The 18,248-nt window shown below is 49.5% G+C and overlaps 2 protein-coding genes across 2 annotated transcripts in view; both read left to right on the forward strand.

The window, feature by feature from the left end:
* The window catches only part of LOC147255119 (uncharacterized), a 20,214-nt gene extending 15,448 nt beyond the window's left edge, over window positions 1–4,766 (forward strand). The window contains exons 5-6 of the mRNA XM_086216818.1: window positions 1,901–2,015; window positions 2,522–4,766. Of these exons, the coding sequence (XP_086072944.1) occupies window positions 1,901–2,015; window positions 2,522–2,653 (247 nt within the window). The 3' untranslated portion in view covers window positions 2,654–4,766. The remainder of the gene's footprint in view (window positions 1–1,900; window positions 2,016–2,521) is intronic.
* Window positions 4,767–8,004: 3,238 nt separating this feature from the next.
* kcnk6 (potassium channel, subfamily K, member 6) lies at window positions 8,005–17,848 on the forward strand. The gene is made up of 3 exons (XM_086216819.1): window positions 8,005–8,514; window positions 12,038–12,430; window positions 16,558–17,848. The coding sequence occupies exons 1-3, from the start codon at window positions 8,199–8,201 to the stop codon at window positions 16,812–16,814; spliced, it is 966 nt and encodes a 321-aa protein (XP_086072945.1). The 5' UTR covers window positions 8,005–8,198; the 3' UTR covers window positions 16,815–17,848.
* The last annotated feature ends 400 nt before the right edge of the window (window positions 17,849–18,248 follow it).

Consider the following 18,248-nt stretch of genomic DNA (forward strand, 5'->3'; position numbering starts at 1 on the left):
ATGGATGGATGATGGATGGATAGATGATGGATGATGGATGGATGGATAGATGGATTGATGGATGGATGGATGATGGATGGATAGATGGATGGATGGATGATGGATGGATAGATGATGGATGATGGATGGATGGATAGATGGATTGATGGATGGATGGATGATGGATGGATAGATGATGGATGATGGATGGATGGATTGATGGATGGATGATGGATTGATGGATGGATGGATGGATGGATGGATGGATGATGGATGGATGGATGGATGGATGATGGATAGATGGATAGATGGATGGATGGATGATGGATGGATGGATGGATGATGGATGGATGATGGATGGATAGATGATGGATGATGGATGGATGGATAGATGGATGGATGGATGATGGATGGATAGATGGATGGATGGATGATGGATGGATAGATGGATGATGGATGGATGGATAGATGGATTGATGGATGGATGGATGATGGATGGATAGATGATGGATGATGGATGGATGGATAGATGGATTGATGGATGGATGGATGATGGATGGATGATGGATGGATGGATGATGGATGGATGATGGATGGATGGATAGATGATGGATGGATGGATGATGGATAGATGGATGGATGATGGATGGATGATGGATGGATAGATGGATGATTGATGGATAGATGATGGATGGATGATGGATGGATAGATGGATGATGGATGGATGATGGATGATGATGGATGGATGATGGATGGAAGATGGATGATGATGGATGGATGATGGATGGATGGATGGATGGATGGATGATGGATGGATGATGGATGGATGGATGGATGGATGATGGATAGATGGATGGATGGATGATGGATAGATGATGGATGGATGATGGATGGATAGATGGATTGATGGATGGATGATGGATGGATTGATGGATGGATGGATGGATGGATGATGGATGGATGATGGATGATGATGGATGGATGATGGATGGAAGATGGATGATGATGGATGGATGATGGATGGATGGATGATGGATGGATGATGGATGGATGATGGATGGATAGATGATGGATGATGGATGGATGGATTGATGGATGGATGATGGATGGATAGATGGATGGATGGATGATGGATGGATGATGGATGGATAGATGGATGATGGATGATGGATGGATGATGGATGGATGGATGGTGGATGGATGATGGATAGATGGATGATGGATGGATGATGGATGGATGGATGATGGATGGATGGATGATGGATGGATGATGGATGGATGGATGATGGATGGATGATGGATGGATGATGGATGGATGATGGATCGATGGATGGATGATGGATCGATGGATGGATGATGGATGATGGATGGATGGATGATGGATGGATGGATGATGGATGGATAGATGGATGATGGATGGATGATGGATGGATGATGGATGGATGGATGATGGATGGATATTTGAGCTGAACATAAAAACCAAGTCTTAGTTTTGATCTGTTGGTTCATGGCGTGAGGACAGGGTTGTGTCACATTTCCAAGGTGTTGATTGGATGTAAGGTTGGCTGATAACATAAAGCGTATTTGGGTTTTTCTGTTTACGTTTCTGATTATTAGCATTCAGTTGTGTTTGAGTATTCATTGAGTTTATTTTTATAAATTTATATATTATTAACTTATACTTCTGTTGTGTGTTTTTATTTTTTTATTTAAAAATTGTCATTGTTTAACTTTAAACATTCCACTTTTAAGAAAAACAACAACTATTTTTGATTCAGTTGCCTGAATTAAAAAAACACGACTGAAGGAATGAAGTCAGACGCGTCACAGGTTCAGTTCCTGTGTCCGTGAGTCCAGGAGCAGGACTGATGGACCCCCACCAGGCTGAGTCAGTGTCTCCTCCGTGTTTCAACCCTGCAGGCTGTTGGCGAGTTTCCACGACTTGAACAAAATGATCGGCCAGAGATACAAGCGAGCCAGTGGCGTGTCCCGCAGCCTGCTGCTGAGGACGCTACGCGTGGAGCAGCCTCACGCTGTGAGTTCAGACGCCTCCCCTTCACTTGAGTCCCATCACGCTGTCGTGTTTCTTTGTTCTCTTATAAGCAATTTCAAATCTAATTTTACACTAAACACGCTCACACACGCGTCCCTCAACCCGGTTCGAGTTCATTTGTGAAGCTTCAAGGTTGCTGAGTTGAATTTGTCAAACAGGATGTAAAACCAGCTGTTAGCGCTCTGACTGACGGCCCTGAATCCTGCAGCAAAACAGCGTTCACGCTTCAGACGCGTGGATAAATCAGCCGACTGATCCCACAGCTGACTGGCCTCTGAATATGGAAGTGTGTGATTTACTCGGTGAGATTATGGCGGCTCCCCGCCGGGACGCCTAGGCTGCCTCAGACCTTCCTGTCCTGGATTATCAGAACGAGTCTGGAGGGAACGCCAAATGATTTCTCGTCTCACAAATTGTCAAATATTTTGTTTCCACTTGTGGTTTTGATTTTAGTGATTAACATCACTTCTGTGTCATGACCTTTCCAGGAGAGCAGAGCTGTTCCCTGGTCAGCCAACCGCCGCCTCTCCCCTGGCCTCCCCTCAGCCAATCAGCACGCTCACAACGCCGCCGCTAAGCGACGGTTGTCATATGACTCCAACAGGAACATGATGGACTAACTGTGCAGGTGCGATTCTGGTGGGACTGTCACTCATCTGGTCCCAGTTCAGGGTCCATCTGCAGGACTGATCCTCCTCAACGTGCTGGATTTTCAACATGGAAGCGGCGGCGTGTTGTTGAAGCGATGGACGTTGTCGTCTCCTCCAGCTCCTCTTGATGTTACCAGTGGAGTGTTTTCGTCACGCGTTTCCCACCTTGTTCACCGCCGTCAACCCTCCATTTTCCTTCTAAACCTCAGTAACAGCAAGCTGATGGTCTGGACCGTGACCACCTGCAGTTTCAGCACTCTCACCAGGCTCTCGCCAGTCTCTCGCCAGTCTCTCGCCAGGCTCTCGCCAGGCTCTCGCCAGTCTCTCGCCAGGCTCTCGCCAGTCTCTCGCCAGTCTCTCGCCACCACATCAGGGGAAGATGTGTGAAACGTCCCACAGGTTTCAGGGTAAAATTTGTAAAAGGATGCAGTATTTAACCAGGAAGTGGTGGTAACAGACAGAGTTGGCGCTGCAGCCGCGTTAAGAAGGTTGTGGGTACGATCCCTGCTGAAGCGAGTTGGGTCAACAGAGCGGATTCACATGGCAGCCATGTTCCTCTGACATCACGCTGTGGATAATGTCATCCTGCTCTGCTCCTGGCTAACATGGAGTCTGGCTCATAATTCCGAGTCCATCAGATCTTGGTGGTTAATGGTTAGGATAGGTGAGTGGCATGACGGCCGCCGTGGGAATTTGGCCTGTAGCTGTGAGTCAGATCTGGTCCCGCCCCCTGCTGTGACTCTGATGACATGAGTTACACAGACGGACGCAGAGGGATTCCTCCGAACGCCATTATTCTCTCCTGGAAGACGTCTGGTGTGTTCATTGAAATTTTGTTGTTCAGTGAAAATCTCAACCTCCAACTGAAGATGGTTCCTCCTCTGGAGCGGCTCTGCAGGCTGCTGCGCTGGTCCCACCAGCATGGAAGCAACCAGAAACTTCCAGATGCCACGTGCTGGTGCCCACCCCTCCCAAACACACACACACACACACACACACACACACACACACACACACACACACTCCTTACACACATTAGCTGAACAAACTGATCAAACTCTGATTGTGAAACCAATCATTTCGCGGAGGTTGTGACGCTCAGTTTGCGAGCCATTTATCAGCTGCATCCTGGGGGCTGCAGCGTGTCATGTGACGGGGGGGGGGTTATTTCTAATCTGAGAAAGTGTTTTTGTCGGTTTTAAGATTAGTACACGCCCTTTAAGCGCAGGATGAGTCAGCAAATGTTTGGAGTGTTTTGGTTTCTTTTCAGGAAGACGACAGGGATTTTAGTCCAAGAATACTTTGATAGTGATTTTTTTAATATATGGACATGACTCTAGTCTGTGGTCGCTTCATTAACACGGTGGCTGGAACAGCAGGGCGTCTTCGTTCAGACAAGCTGCATTTCCCTCTTCTGCATCCATCTTGAACAGCCAAGCCTGTGGCGTGAAAGTCTGAGTCTGTTTGTGAAGGGTAGAGGTAACAGAAACGAGAGGCGAATCTCCGGAAGCTCGACGGTTCTGATCCTTTAGTTTACTTCCTCCAAAGCGATGCATGTGCTTTGAGTCCAAAATGGTTCCGACTTCTCAGAGAAACAAGTCTGTCTTCCACTTAGTGCCAACAGGAACACCAATGAAAGTGCCCATGTTTACGAGGTCACGGAGGCCAAGCGTTCCGGAGGAAACGTTGCCTCTAGTATCTGTGACTCACTGGATGGGACGCCGTGGTCAAAGAGGCCGTGTGATGCTGGTGTTGATTTCTCTCCGTCATCTGTCTCAGCACTGTTTTAATTCCTCGTCAGGAGCGAAACTTGAATCTAGCTGCCAATCAAAAACGGTATTTTTATGAGAACATTGTTCACATTTCACCCTTTTAATTTAATGTCACTCGTTCTCGCCCGGGAGTTCTCTCTGTGTTGTGTATCTCGTTCAGCCGCTCATCATTTGTGAGGAAATTCAGAAACAATCGTGTGTATCTGCCAATTGTACAAACTATAAATTCTTGAGAAGATGAATATTTTCTGATCCGGTGGGCTGAGGGAGGAGTTGTCGCCTTGGTAACTGATATAATAAATTGATACTGCAAACGTCCGCCTGCTTTGTCCTGATTTCTGTTTGAGGTCGACTGGTTTCAAGTTGCGTATTTAACGATGTTTCGCCATCGTCTGGTGAGTATTTAAATCCCAGTTTAACAATGTGAATTCGTCACCAGCGCCACCTAGAGGTGGAAGAATTCTGCAGTATTCTGTTGAAGAAACATGATAAATGTGACTTTGGCTCCAAACAGTGTCCTAAGCCACGGGGTCACATGACGATGGCTTCAGTTTCATCTGTAATGAGCAGTTTTAAGGCTCCAACCGGAGCCTAAACAAATACTTCTCTGGCCCCTGAGCGTCTGGCGAAGCCTCCAACCACCTGGAAACCCTCAACAGGGGTTTTGTAGTCGTGACCCCCGCCAGCCAGCGGTGGAGACGCCACCGCGGAGGCCCGGAACGCATCAGAAAAATGAACCGTGCTGCATTTTCAACATGTGAACTGTCATCAAACAGCATCTGTCTCTCACGCTGCTGTGCGGATCAGCGATTGTTCTGTCTCGGTCACACGGGTGAGAGTCAGAGGCCATCTGAGGCCTCCGTGGGTTGCAACCGACACGAAAATCTGATTTAAGTGTTCATCCCTAAACATCCCAGCGCGAGAGTGGGACTCAGGCCTGCTGGAGCTGCAAACCACCCCTGGGTTCGCTTTAAAGAAAACCCTCAAATCAGAACCTGCCGCGCCTCCTCGGCGTTTTATTTTTGGAAGTTTTAACGAGAAACCTTCTGATTACAAAGAAGAAGCTAACAAATACAAAGTTGCAATGACTTGGTGTGTCGTTGACTTCTGTGAGTGATGAGCAGAGTGGAAGCAGCGCCTGTTCCTGAGTGACTTGTGACATATTTTCACTTTGCAACCGTCACGTGTCCTCAGTGGAGATAGAGAGGAGCTGGGGGGGTCACCTGACTTCACTCTAACTTCATGTTGAGTGAATGTCTTAAATGTGTTTGTGCTTTGTTGTTTGTCCTCGGTTATGCAAGCTTTGACAGGCCCTCAAGCGGAACTCCCTCCTGACTGAGTTCTTTCTGTGGGCTCCTACCAGCACCGCCGCTGCAGCCGGGGACCCAAACAGTGACATGCAACGAACCAGACAACTCTCTGTGGGGGGCGGAGCTTGAAAGAGGCAGCTGAGAGGCCTCTGGGTCACAGGCTCTGGGTTACATCGTTCTGTGTACGATGTCTCCCTCTGTCCTTGGTCCAAGGCGGATGAAGAACCTGAAGTGTGTGTCAGGAGCTGTCCTGACAGCATCTGGCCAGAGAGGACAGAACATCAGGAGTAGAGCTGAGTAATAAACTGTGAATGTGTTGTGGGCTTTTTTCTCTAACAAATTGAGTTACAGGAGAGAGGAGTCCTCACAATCACGCCTGCACTCCACCGGCGGCCCCCTGGCCTGAGAGGAGTTAAGCTGCTGATTCGCTGAGTCAGAGCAGCAAGGCTTCCTGCAGCGGCGTGATAACAAGGCTTCGTCCTGTGAGGAGGAGAACGAGCCTGCGGGCAGCAGCAGGCAGCGGCCGTGGCCTCGCCGCGTCTGCCGCATGAGTCAGCCGGCCTTTTTTTGTAAACAACAGAGCTGTTCTCGTCCGGGAGGATGGCGGTGTGTTTGGTTGCGCCTGGCAACCAGAGTGAGTGACACATTACAACCCAGTGACTCAGGAATGTAACTTCTTATTCAAGTCGGTTTAATCTCAACTCAACAAATCCTGCAGGGTTAATAAGGTCCCTGAACGTGGCACCAGTGTGCAGTACACAACTTACAGGAAAAGCATCATGGGAAGTGTAGTCCTTGTCAGTCGTCCCTGGAGTCAGATGAGAGGATGGAGGCTCTTCTGCCCCCTGCGCTGCAATAGGGAACTGATGCTAGTTAGCTTAGCACAATGAATGGTAGTGTTAGGGAAGTGTTAGCACAGCTCGATCAAAAGTCATCAAACACACTTTTTCTCTCAAAACAGTCTTTGAATTAAGTTCTGGAAATATTTACAACATTCGCTATGAAATGATAAGAACTGACAATTCAAAAACAACAAAACCAAACATTTGTTGATGTAGGTGGATGAGAAGGCTCCTGATTGGTTAAACCAGACGACCAGAGGCGTGCTAACCCGCCACTTGCTAGGCTTCTCTGTGCTAAGCTAACAAGAAGATGAGCGCTGTGTCCTCCTGCCAGGCTACGGGGTGATGGACGCTCAGCGTGTTTCCCAGGACTGTTGACCCGTGCCTTTACAGTAAAACTCAACCAGGATCCTGCTGGAGTCACTCCTCGCCATCAGCTACCTTTTTCATGCAGCCTTCGCCGCCGCTCTGTATTCAAGCTGGAGAAGTTCAGACCTGTCAGGAAGATAAAAGGCTGTGACCAAGCGGTTCGGTCCTGGTGCGCATGATGGGAACCCAGCAAGAGAGCAGAGCGTTGGTTTCACCAGACATCATGACAAAGAATGACCTCAGGCAGTGTGAATGCAGCCATGATTAGGAGCTCAGGCAGCTTCTGATTGGACGACAGCCACCGGACATTTGCATGACTCTGGTGGTATTTTGAGGACAGTTTCCTGTCTCTCATTGATTTAGGAAATAAGATTCATCCATCCATCCATCTTCCCCCTCTTCTCCTGTTGAGGGTGGTGGGGGTGGAGCCTATCCCAGCAGCCTCCCCCCTGGACAGGTCACCAGTCCATGGCAGGGCCAACACATAGAGACAGACAACCATTGGCTCTCCCAGCCACGCCTACGGTCAATTTAGAGTCTGGATTAACCTGGTCCCTCTTGATGTCTTTGGACTGTGGAGGAAGCTGGAGTACCAGAGAGAACCCAGCAGGAACAGGGAGAACATGGAGACTCACACAGAAAGACCCCGTGCTGCAGCCGGGGCTCCACCCACAACCTTCTTGCTGGGGGCCACAGGGAGGACCACTGCTCCACCGGGCCGCCCAATAAGACTCATATCTTATTCAAAAGTTTATGAATATAAAAACTTTATTTTAGGAATGAGTTACAGCTCGAGGTATCAAAAAACAAAAAAATGAACTGAGGAAACAAATTTGTTCCCAAAATACAATAAAATGTAAAAAAAATCAATTTCAGTGCCACACACACACACACACACACACACACACACACACACACACACACACACAAACAGGGTTCAGTCCTCCAGTCAGAATCAGTGTGTTAAGCAAAATATGACGCCTACGGGAAGTGTTCCCGGATCCAGGATGCAGCTCCGGGCCTCTGAGGTGAACACACCCTCCGGTCACACGGTGGGAGGAGGACGCGGGGACAAGGAGGGGTTCAGCTTCGGTTAGGACAGCCCCCAAAAAAGTTTCCCTCACGGTGGGAGAGAAGAAAGGCAGCGAGGAGGTGCCTGGCTCAGCTAGGGCAGCTCCGGTCCGCAGCTCCTCTCATGCCAGTCCGAGCCTAGGAACCAGACATGCACTCCGTCAGCAAGTCGTGGCTGCTGCTCACGGGCTTCGTGGTCTTCTACATCATCTACCTGCTGTTCGGGGCTCTGGTCTTCTCCAGCATCGAGCGGCCGGTGGAGGACAAGCTGAGGAACGACATGGAAGCTCTGAAGCAGGAGTTCCTGAACCAGAGCTGCGTCAGCGCCGCGTCCCTCGAACGCTTTCTGGTCAAGGTGCTGACGGCCAACAAGTACGGCGTGTCAGTGCTGAGGAACTCCTCCTCCCCCTCCAACTGGGACCTGGCATCCTCCATGTTCTTCGCCAACACCCTGGTCACCACGGTCGGTGAGTTCAGCCACGAGAAGCGTGGACGCGCAGGAGCTCAGACACCCACCAATTCCTCCCACAGGCGTGTTCGACCAGTTCCAGAACCGGGTTTGGTCACACACGGGCTCTGCAGGTGGTTTGCCACGTGTCATAGATGTTTTCTGCTCTCTTTTTTTTGTTGGTAACTTTAAACTTTGGTCACTTACACGCGCACTAAAACAAAAAACAAACAACAAAAAAAACAAAAAAAACACCGAAACCAACTGGCAAGGAGAGACGGTTCCTTCCCCGATGTAGCTTCTTGGTTTATTTCTATACCACCACCCAGTTGTGGTTGGTGGTAACACGCATTTCCACAATCCTGTGTGTGTGTGTGTGTGTGTGTGTGTGTGTGTGTGTGTGTGTGTGTGTGTGTGTGTGTGTTCTCAACACAACACGTCCTTCTGGTGATGTCATTTTGGACAAAGGTCATGCTGCGATTGTTGTGCGCAAGGCAGTGCTAAGTTTGGTGGATCGTGGATCTCAAGAAGAAGAAAAAAGACCATCCCACAAATGACAGTAATTAAGAGAAGTGTTGTTTCTCAACTCCAACAAATGTGTTCAGTGCTGCTGCCAAAACGTTGCCACTGAAATAAACCGCCAAACCTCTTTAGAAAAGAGAAAATCAAGTCGTGTCCCTTCGATCTGCGCGCCGGCCTTCGCAAGTACGGATAGCTGGTGGCTTGTTGACGAAGGGGCTGACATTAATCTGCTGCACCAAAAATGAGCGGATGATGACGACACGCCTCAGTCGTGCGACTGTGGCGTGAATGCGAACACGGAGGAAGTGGAAAGTGACAGGTCAGCTCACCGCCTGACAGATAAATTCAGTGTGAGCTGAGGGCGCTAGAATCAAGCCTTGGTTCTCCTGGTCTGTTGGGAGAAGGGAAACTTTCACCCCAAAGTTTCTGGCCTCTGTGTATCGTCCTTCAGAGTAGTTGTTTTTTTTTTACTGCAGTTTTGTTGCATCAAACAGTAGCGAGAGTACACGTTCATGCTGCTGCCATCCAGACAGACAATCACATGGTAGCGGAGAGAAGCTAATTCACTGCTGAAGCAGAACTGGAGTGACCTTTTGTGTTTAAGAGAGGTGTGTGTGTGTGTGTGTGTGTGAATGAGTTTCACAATTCTGCGTGTGTTCCCTGGTGTGACACTTCCTCAAAATATGTCTAATTGATGTGTGAGGCTGCTGCGACCACAGCGCCGGCGATGATCAGCTGATCTCCTACAACAACACCACATGATTATCTGTTTGTTTGCTTCTGACAGAAGGAAACTGAACAAAACTCCAGTTTCACTCAGACGAGTGGAACCTGTGAGTGGCTGGTGTGTGTTTGTCCGGACCGTTCTGGCCCCGGGGGGCTGCCTGGAGGTGGGGGGACATTCAGATCGGGTTGATTCTGAAGGGATGCCTCGCTGAAGGTTTTCTCGCAGCTGCGTGCTGAAGCGCTAACACGCCGTTTGACGCCTCCGTGTTGCCCAGAGGAGGTGGTGGCCTCCTGGTGACACGTCCTGGTTCAGTGGCAGCAAACCTGGGTTTCAAAGGCGCATATTAATTTTTTGGAGGCATAATAAAGTAGTTTCAGCATGTGACCCAAAGGTGCATTTAAAAAAAAATCAATTGCCTTTGAAACATTAGAAATATTCTCCTTACAGGGCGAAAATGAATCATGAAATCCCGCCACTCAGCCCAGAGGAGAGCCAGAGTCGGTGAGCAGAGCTGGAGTTTACCTCCCGACTTCAATCTGGATCCAAATGATCACATCTCCCTCGTAGCCTCCAGACTGAAACCTCCTCGCGTCTGCTGGTGTTCAGAGTTTACGCCGCCGCAGTCAGCAGATCCTCACTGCAGGCCATCAATCAGAGAGACCTCCAATTAAAAGTAGAAGTAGTCCTGGTTGGTGCCACCGGACCAACCAGCTGCCGTCAGCCGGAAAGTCAACAGGGGAATTGATTAAAGTGAGAATCCAGCTGCTGAGAGGACAGAGCCGGATTGTGTGGGTTCCTCATCTCTGCTGTTGGTGAAACCCCGAAGAACCAGTTTGGATGGTGGGAGGTGAAGATGCTGCCCCCTGCTGTTGACTGTGTAATCAAAGCCTGGTGGTTTACTCAGGACTGCAGGGCGTCGCAGGACCTGCACCGGTTCAGAACCACAGGTTGTTGTGGGTGGGGGGGATTAGTGCAGGTCCCTGGGCTGTTGGTCGTTGTGTGTGAAGTCAGAAACAGGAGCGGCTGCTGTTGTCTGCCGGGCCTCAGGAGCACTTGGACCGCTGCACGGAGGTCATGTGACATGCTGGTGTTTGTCTTGGCTCCTGAGTGTTGCTAATTAGGGACAATAACCTGCTGACGGGCCGGGACAGAGAGAGCTTTGTGCCGGTCTCATGAAGTTTGATTTGATTTGATCTTTATTTATCTCCAACAATAAAACATAAAAAATGCAATAAAAATAAAGAGGTCTCCATAGTCAAAGGTGTCTCCTCGTTCACGTGACGGAACCAACAGAGCAGCTCAGAGAGGCAGAAGGAAGCACAAGACGTAGTCGAAGCGTTGGGTGGCGTGGGTGGAGTCAGAAGGTTGAGGTGAACGTCCCTGACGGACAGCGACAGCAGGAATACTGACAGGACGATGCGGGACTGATGCCATCGGACCATGTGCACATCCCATGATGTCAACTCGTTCTCCTCAGTATGGATCCATGCTGTCCCAACACTGTGCGTTACTGCAGCTCCACTGTTTACTTTGCTTCCTCCGGTGCAAATTGAATCCACAAATCTTTCTTTTGTGTGTCAGAGGAGGAATCTGGGCCAGCCCGGCGAGGCTCCGTCTCTCTGTCTGGTGTCTCCCGGCAGGCAGGGGTGACGGAGCACTGGTTGGTGCTGCCATGAGTTCAGGTTTGAGTCTCCTGCTCCCAGCTTACCTCCCTCCTACCTCCTGATCTAGAACCCGGAGGTTCAACTCCAGGTGACAGTCGGGAGCCGCAGTTGTGACAAATCACACGAGAGGGGAGGGGCTTCCATGCGTGGGGCTCAAAGTGTGTGTGTGTGTGTGTGTGTGAGAGAGAGAGAGAGAGAGAACCAGTGGGGTTAGAATGTAGAGGCAGATTAGTCACGGCGCCACCTGGTGGCAATTGGACATCACATGATATCTCAAGGGTGGTCCTCCCAGATCACCTCAGACTGGGTCAGAACCGCCTGTAGAACTTGGCGCCAGCCACTGTTACGTAGGGAAGTGGCCCTGAAACAGGGAACCGGTGTTACTGGACTCCATGTGGTCGGATCTTTGGATACGTCTACAAGCTGAGTGTAAGTTGTAGCGCCGCCTAGTGGTTACAGGAAGAAAATGGATGGAACAAACTAGAAGGTGAGGCTGTGTTGTCGTCACGGGAGCACAGAAGCCTCATGGAGATTAACAGTAACCCCTAACCCAGTAAGTGTGTGTCCCTGCTGGCTGTGTCTCCATGCTAATTGTGCCTGTCGTCTACTGGCCTGTCCTCTGTTTCCAGGTTACGGTCACACCACGCCCCTGTCTGACACGGGGAAGGCCTTCTCCATCGTCTACGCTCTGATCGGCGTCCCCTTCACCATGCTGGTGCTCACCGCCTGCGTTCAGAGGCTCATGCACCCCCTGGTCATCGCTCCCGTCGGCCTCCTGCACCGGTCGGGCATGGAGCCTCGGCCCGCCACTGCCCTCCATCTCCTGTTGCTGCTGGTTCTGGTGGTGCTGTGCTTCTTTGTGGCACCGGCGGCCGTGTTCAGCACCGTGGAGGCGTCCTGGTCCTTCCTGGATGGCTTCTACTTCTCCTTCATCTCGCTGTGCACCATCGGACTGGGCGACTTTGTGCCAGGAATGCAGCCTGGGCAGAAGTACCGGCCGCTCTACCAGTTTGCTGTCATGGGTTAGTCCTCACATGAGTAACACGTCCAGTCACCAGTGCCCCATCTTTATAGATTCATTTTATTTCTAGTCTTAAAAACAATTCTGTTGCATTCACTTACAGTTTAAATTCATGGAAACAAAAAAAAACAACAACTAGGGAAATAAAGAGGGAACAGAGCGCCGTGGAAAGGCTTCATCAGACGCGTCCCTGATTGGTTTCTCACTGTATTTCTCTTAACCTTGTGACTTCTGCTGCAGTCACGGCTCACGCACGCGCGCTGATCATCAGGATGCGTTTGATAACGGTCTTCTTATCGCGGGCAGCACCAGAGCTCCTCACTTCCACACTTCCTCTATCAGCCGTTGTTCACGTCGGTGTGTGAAAAACTACATGGGTTCTCTTTGATTGTTCTGCGTGACTCCTCCCTTGTGTGCGTTTCTGCCGCAGGAACAACCGTAGTTTCAGAACTTAACTTCCTTTTTAACTTCAACATAAACTCTATCACGTTAGTAAATGTTGTTAACGCACCATCGGCCGTCATGTTGCCCAGCCCTCGGTTCTGTCAGTACAGAGGAGGAGCCCTGTTTTATTAGTGAACCTGTGAGCCACTGAAACCTCTGCATGTGACCACAGCTGTTAGCGTTAGCATTAGCGTCTGAAACCAGAAGCAAATGGGAGCATCTTGATTACGAAGCCACCACACACAGCAAGCACACGGTTGCTCTGCTGGGTTGAGGGTCACACAGAGCTGCTTGATGCCTGCAGAGGGGACAGGAGAGCCCGAGCCTCCCTCCGCTCTCCCCGCTGCAGAAACTCTTCTGTGCTCGGGAGAAAAGACGAGCTGATATTTGTTAGGAAAAAGGAAGGGAAGCAGGGAGTCACATGATAACATCCATGTGGCAAATTAGGTTTTGTATTTCTAGCAGTCCACAGGTCGCAGTCTGACTCAGACAAGGAAATTGAAATCCGTGCACGTCAGGTTCTCATCTTAGATCGAATATCCTGGTGGAAACGAACGTCACGCAGGATTTATTCATTCAAGGACCATCAAGAAGTTCGACATTGATGCCTGTGTTGTTACAGCCTCCTGCTGTGATAATTGGTGGCATTTAGGCATTCTCTGTGTGTTTGTAAACGGGCTGGGGGGGCGTCAGTGTTCAGACGTACGCATTGGAAGCTAAATGGCTCACCGTGGTTGGCGAGTTGTCTCTGATGTGTCGAACTCGGTGAACTGTGGTGATTCAGTTGATCTCCCTGCAAGGAGCAGCAGGCGCTGCATGCTAATGGCTCAGTGCTGACTTGAACGTGTAGAACGGCTGTGAGCGTCAGAGCTGATGTCTGTGCTGGAAGTGCGACGCATCGGCTGTTGAGTTGGGTGGTCAGGAGAAGGGAAACCATATCGATGCGCCTCTAATGAGGTGATTTGGGTGGTGTTTGTGAATCTCTCCTTTGTTCTTGTTAAAATCAAGATGTTTCTAAGACGCGGGGGGATTTTCTAGGTCCTGCTCTTGTTCCTCTGCCGGGGGGGGGGGGGGCAGGTGTGTTCTCGGTCATCAAGGTTAGAACGACCTTTTCATCTCAGTGTAGCGATGCAGCTGTCTTCATCCTCTGAAGCTCTGCTGTAAATATCTGACACTGGTTGGGTTTCCTTCAGCTTTATGAAGTAATGCATTCATAAAAAAGTTGCTGGAAACACTGAAATTTGGAGGAAAAAAAAGTCTCCATTGTTACACTCGCTTGTGGTTGTTTTTGGTAGTTTCCAGGGATTAAATGTACGTGGCCTGAAAAGGGACGGATCATTACACTTGACATCATTTGTTTCTTCACTTTTGCGCAGACATTTTTCCTAAAACTTAAATCTTCCCACCGTAAGCTTCTGGATTCTCGTGTCGACCATCTCTCGGCTAGGATCTACTTTCTTCACGGTGGTGTTAATTAGGAGGTTTTCATGCTGACCCCTGTGGACGCTGCCGAAGGTCTCTGTGTCCTGTCTTCAGTTAATCCCCTCGCTTCAGTCAGGATGAGGGACCGGCGGCTCGTAATGATGATGTAGGGGGGACTGAGTCAGATTAAGCGCGCGGTCTCTCGTGTTCTGAGGAGGATTAGTGTCTGACTGCAGGATGTGGCCTGTTCTCACCAGCTTTTACTTTCCCCAGCTTGAAAATAACACGTCCCCGTCCAAGACGTCTCATCTTTAAAAGCAACACGCCGAGCCTGACGAGCGTGAAGACTTCTCTCCTCTCTGGTGCATTACAACATCTCCTGATATTTCCAGTGAGAATTTTAAGCCCAAATTTTATTAATGCAGACATTTTTCTCAGCTGACTCGCCGCTCGCGTTTGTTGCTGCTAAGCTCAGTAGCAGTCAGGCCCCAGAGAGGAGGGAAGGGTCTCTCTGTGTTTCCCAAAAACCTTGGCATGTCCCTTTAACTCATAACATCACCAAAATTCTGGTCGTTGCCTCGAGGCCCCAACGCTCCTGATACTCCCTCAATAATGATTGATTGACATAAACACCAAAAGTGCTGTTTCAAGGCCTTTGCCTGACTGCGGAGCACCTGCAGTGCTGCTGAAGAGCAAATATTTTGGGTATAAAAGTTTGGAGTTTGTACTGTCAAAGTTCTTGAACTCATCGAACGCCAGTTTTCTCAGTGAAGTGTTGACCAAAACTGTGAGAGGAGAAAATCAAGCTGCTGATCTTCAGTCGCTCCTCGGTCCCCTGGGGGGGGGGGCAGTTGTCTGTTCCAGCTGGTTAGCATTAAATGGTATGAAATTTTCCTTCCTGAAAGCTGCATGTAGGAAACATGGAAGCCACACACACACACACACACACACACACACAGTGACTGTACAGTTGTGGAGATGAGGCTTCTGTAATCCCACACCTCTTCTTGAAGGACTTGGCCTACTTGGAGGGGGGGAGTCTTGAGCGGGACCTGACCTCCGTGGTTATGTGGGCCAGCTCACATGTGACAGAGGGAAACCATGAGACTTCCTGAGCGCAAACAGACGAATCAGAGCAGAAATAACAAAAGCTGAGCAGATTTTACTTCCAGCTTTGCCACCAGTTGATGTTTACGCTGCGTTTTGGTGAAGGGGTTGAAACGGTTCTCTGTTCAGGGTTGAGTGCGTGTGAGAGGCTCCAGGTCTCTGGGGAATTCTGAACACAGGGAACCGATTTATGCTGGTGTTTGACCTGCTAATCTCCATTTGACCTTGGCTTGTTTTTCCTCTCTGAATCAAATCCACTGGAGTTTTACTGTGTCTGACTGTAAAATTAATTGGACGGATCTTCAGGGTCTGGAAATTGAAGCTGAGGCCATCAAACCTGTATTCTTTCAAACGGCCAGCAGGGGGAGATGACGCTGCTCTGAATGTACAGAAGTCAGAGGACAAAAACCCTCCCTCTCTCCATTTTCCTGAAGACTTCAGGTCTTCAATACAGCATAAAGTACATCTCAGTAAAATGGACAATGACGCAGGCCAGTCGTCAGGGCGTGGTTGCCGTGTCTCATCCGCCCCCCAGCTCCTCGTCAGTCTGCTCCAGATGTGCTCGCCTCCTAGAGCCAAAGCTGCTGTACTTTATCAGATGTCAGTAAAACTCTGGAGAGGAGTGGCTTTGACTGACATGTTGAGTGACTGTGTTGTTTTTCGTTCTCAAAATGGAGGCAAAACTAATCAAATGAACATGAAGCTGCCTGACAAGTGAGCAGGATGTTCACCGAGGTCATAGTTTGGTTTTCCTTTCGCATGTCGAAGAGCTAGCATGCTGCGTCCCTGACAAACGCTGGGCTGAATTTCAGTGACTTGGATAAAAGCACTGACTTTGTCTCCGTCTGTCCAGAAAAGCGTTGTTTTGACAGTAGTTGCACCTGCCATGATGATGCCCCCCCTCGGCTGTTTGACCTTTGGCTACCATCATTTAAAAGTCCAGTTTTGTATCCATCACAATCGTTTGAATATTTTTCTCTAACGTCATTTAAACATGCTGAGACTCTTTTTATAAAATCCCCTGTAATCGACCCCTGCTGGCCATCGGAAAGAATGCAGGCGTGCTGGACGCTTTATTTATTTCCAACCTTTGTTGTGATTCAAACCCCTCATACTGACCTTCTGACCTTGTCACTCTGCCCATCCACCCTCCAGTCTACCTCTTCGTGGGTCTCATGATGATGTTCCTCCTGCTGCGCACCGTTCACAAAATGGCCGACCTGCACGGCTTGACCACATTCCTGCAGTTGCCGCGCTGCGAGGAATCCGACCTGGATGAGGACAGAGAGCCAATTGTGGACGCCAGACAAGACGAGCACCAGAAAGGCTCTTACCCGGCGGCGGACAAGGCTGCCAGCAAGCACCTGGAGCCGGGATCCCAGCCCTCGTACAACTCCATCAGCAAAGGCTGAGCTGTGGCGAGGCGGAGGCGAAGGAATCGAGACGCTCTACCTCTGGCCGTCGCTCCTCCTCGAATCGGCGATGAAAGACTGAATCTAAACTCTCATCTGAATTTTTTATTTACCTTCTTGTGAGGCAACAGCCAGAGAGGAGAAGGATGAGGAATTGAGACGAGAGTTTGCGATGCAGCGAGAGAGTCGCCAAACAATCTCCCGATGGTTACTTCACTACGTTGTTCACAAAAAGGACTTTTACAACTTGAAGAGGTTAAATGGCCTGCAGGGCTAGAGGGCCCAGAGGCCTCCTACACGCGGGTGGGCCTGGTTGTGAGCCCTCCAGCCTCAGAATAGCACAAACACTTGATGGCCGTCACTTCTGTCATTTTTCTGTCACTTTGCGTTTTGTGCCTCAGGTTTTTTTGGTAGCGAAGATGCTGAAAACAATCGACAGATGCACTTTTACAATGACACTCGCACGTCAGCTGCACCTGCTTTTATTTCAGAGCATTTTTACCCCCTTTTGACTTTTCACGCCATTTCTTTTCAAGCCTGTACTGGCCTTTAAGTAGCTTGGGACCAATTTAATGTGCCTTCACGTGTGTAGTTTAGAAATGTGGCCCTGGAGGATGTCACGCTGTGTGTACCTGGACCTGTTTAATGAGACCTCTTGGATGGAAACGGTCTCTCTTGTTTCCTCCAGCTTGAAAAAGTTCAGGAGCTGCTGAGCTTCCTTGAGTGTGCTGCCACCTGGTGTCCACATGCGTGTAGTGCAACGTGTTTCTTTATTTCTGGAAAAGTAATTATAGGACAAAAGGGTTGTGTAGAGACTGAAGGAGAAGAAATGATGGTAAATAAAGTGTCTCATGATGGTGATTTAGGGCTCGTCGATGATGCACTTGAACCCTCAGGTCAAGAGCTGTGGTGGGCGAGCAGGCACGCTGCATCCCGATACTGTAAAAAGACTAGAAAAAAGAGGTGTCCGTCCGTGTTTGAGTTGTGTATCAATTGAATGTATTTAGACAATCAGAAATAAAAAGTAAAATGTCCCCTGGGTCTCGTCCTGCTTTTCTTTCCCTCCGTGTTGATGCCGCTGAGGCGAGACGTCTGGAAACTAAAAGCGCTGTGTCGTCACGGCGGAGCCGAGTTCTTCCCCGTGGAGGTGGATTTCATCTCCCAAGCAGAAACTTCTCATGTTCACGCTGAGGTTAAATGTCGCGTCTCAGCCTAAACAGCGTGGCTTATTGTTCATGCGTTCAGCGGTTTTTTAAACCAAGAGTTTTTTCCCGGTGACCTTCACTTGGAGCACCAAGCCACTGCGAGAGTGAGAGGCTGCAGGGTTGAACTGGATCTAGGAAAGTAATTCAGTATCGACCCACAGACTTCCCTCTCCTGACTCAGCCTCACTTGTACTCTCGACATGTTGGAGAAGCAAACCGCAACGTTTAG

This window comes from Aulostomus chinensis, chromosome 10 (assembly GCF_037954235.1).
Source record: "Aulostomus chinensis isolate RoL2024-O1b breed Wild chromosome 10, RoL_Achi_v1.0, whole genome shotgun sequence".
Classification (NCBI taxonomy): Eukaryota; Metazoa; Chordata; class Actinopteri; order Syngnathiformes; family Aulostomidae; genus Aulostomus; species Aulostomus chinensis.

Excerpts from the sequence above, each read along its gene's own strand:
- kcnk6 (XM_086216819.1), top strand. The coding sequence starts at position 8,199 with ATGCACTCCGTCAGCAAGTCGTGGCTGCTGCTCACGGGCTTCGTGGTC. Across the intron at positions 8,515-12,037 it reads CACCCTGGTCACCACGGTCG|GTTACGGTCACACCACGCCC; the intron begins GTGAGTTCAGCC and ends CTCTGTTTCCAG. Across the intron at positions 12,431-16,557 it reads CTACCAGTTTGCTGTCATGG|TCTACCTCTTCGTGGGTCTC; the intron begins GTTAGTCCTCAC and ends TCCACCCTCCAG.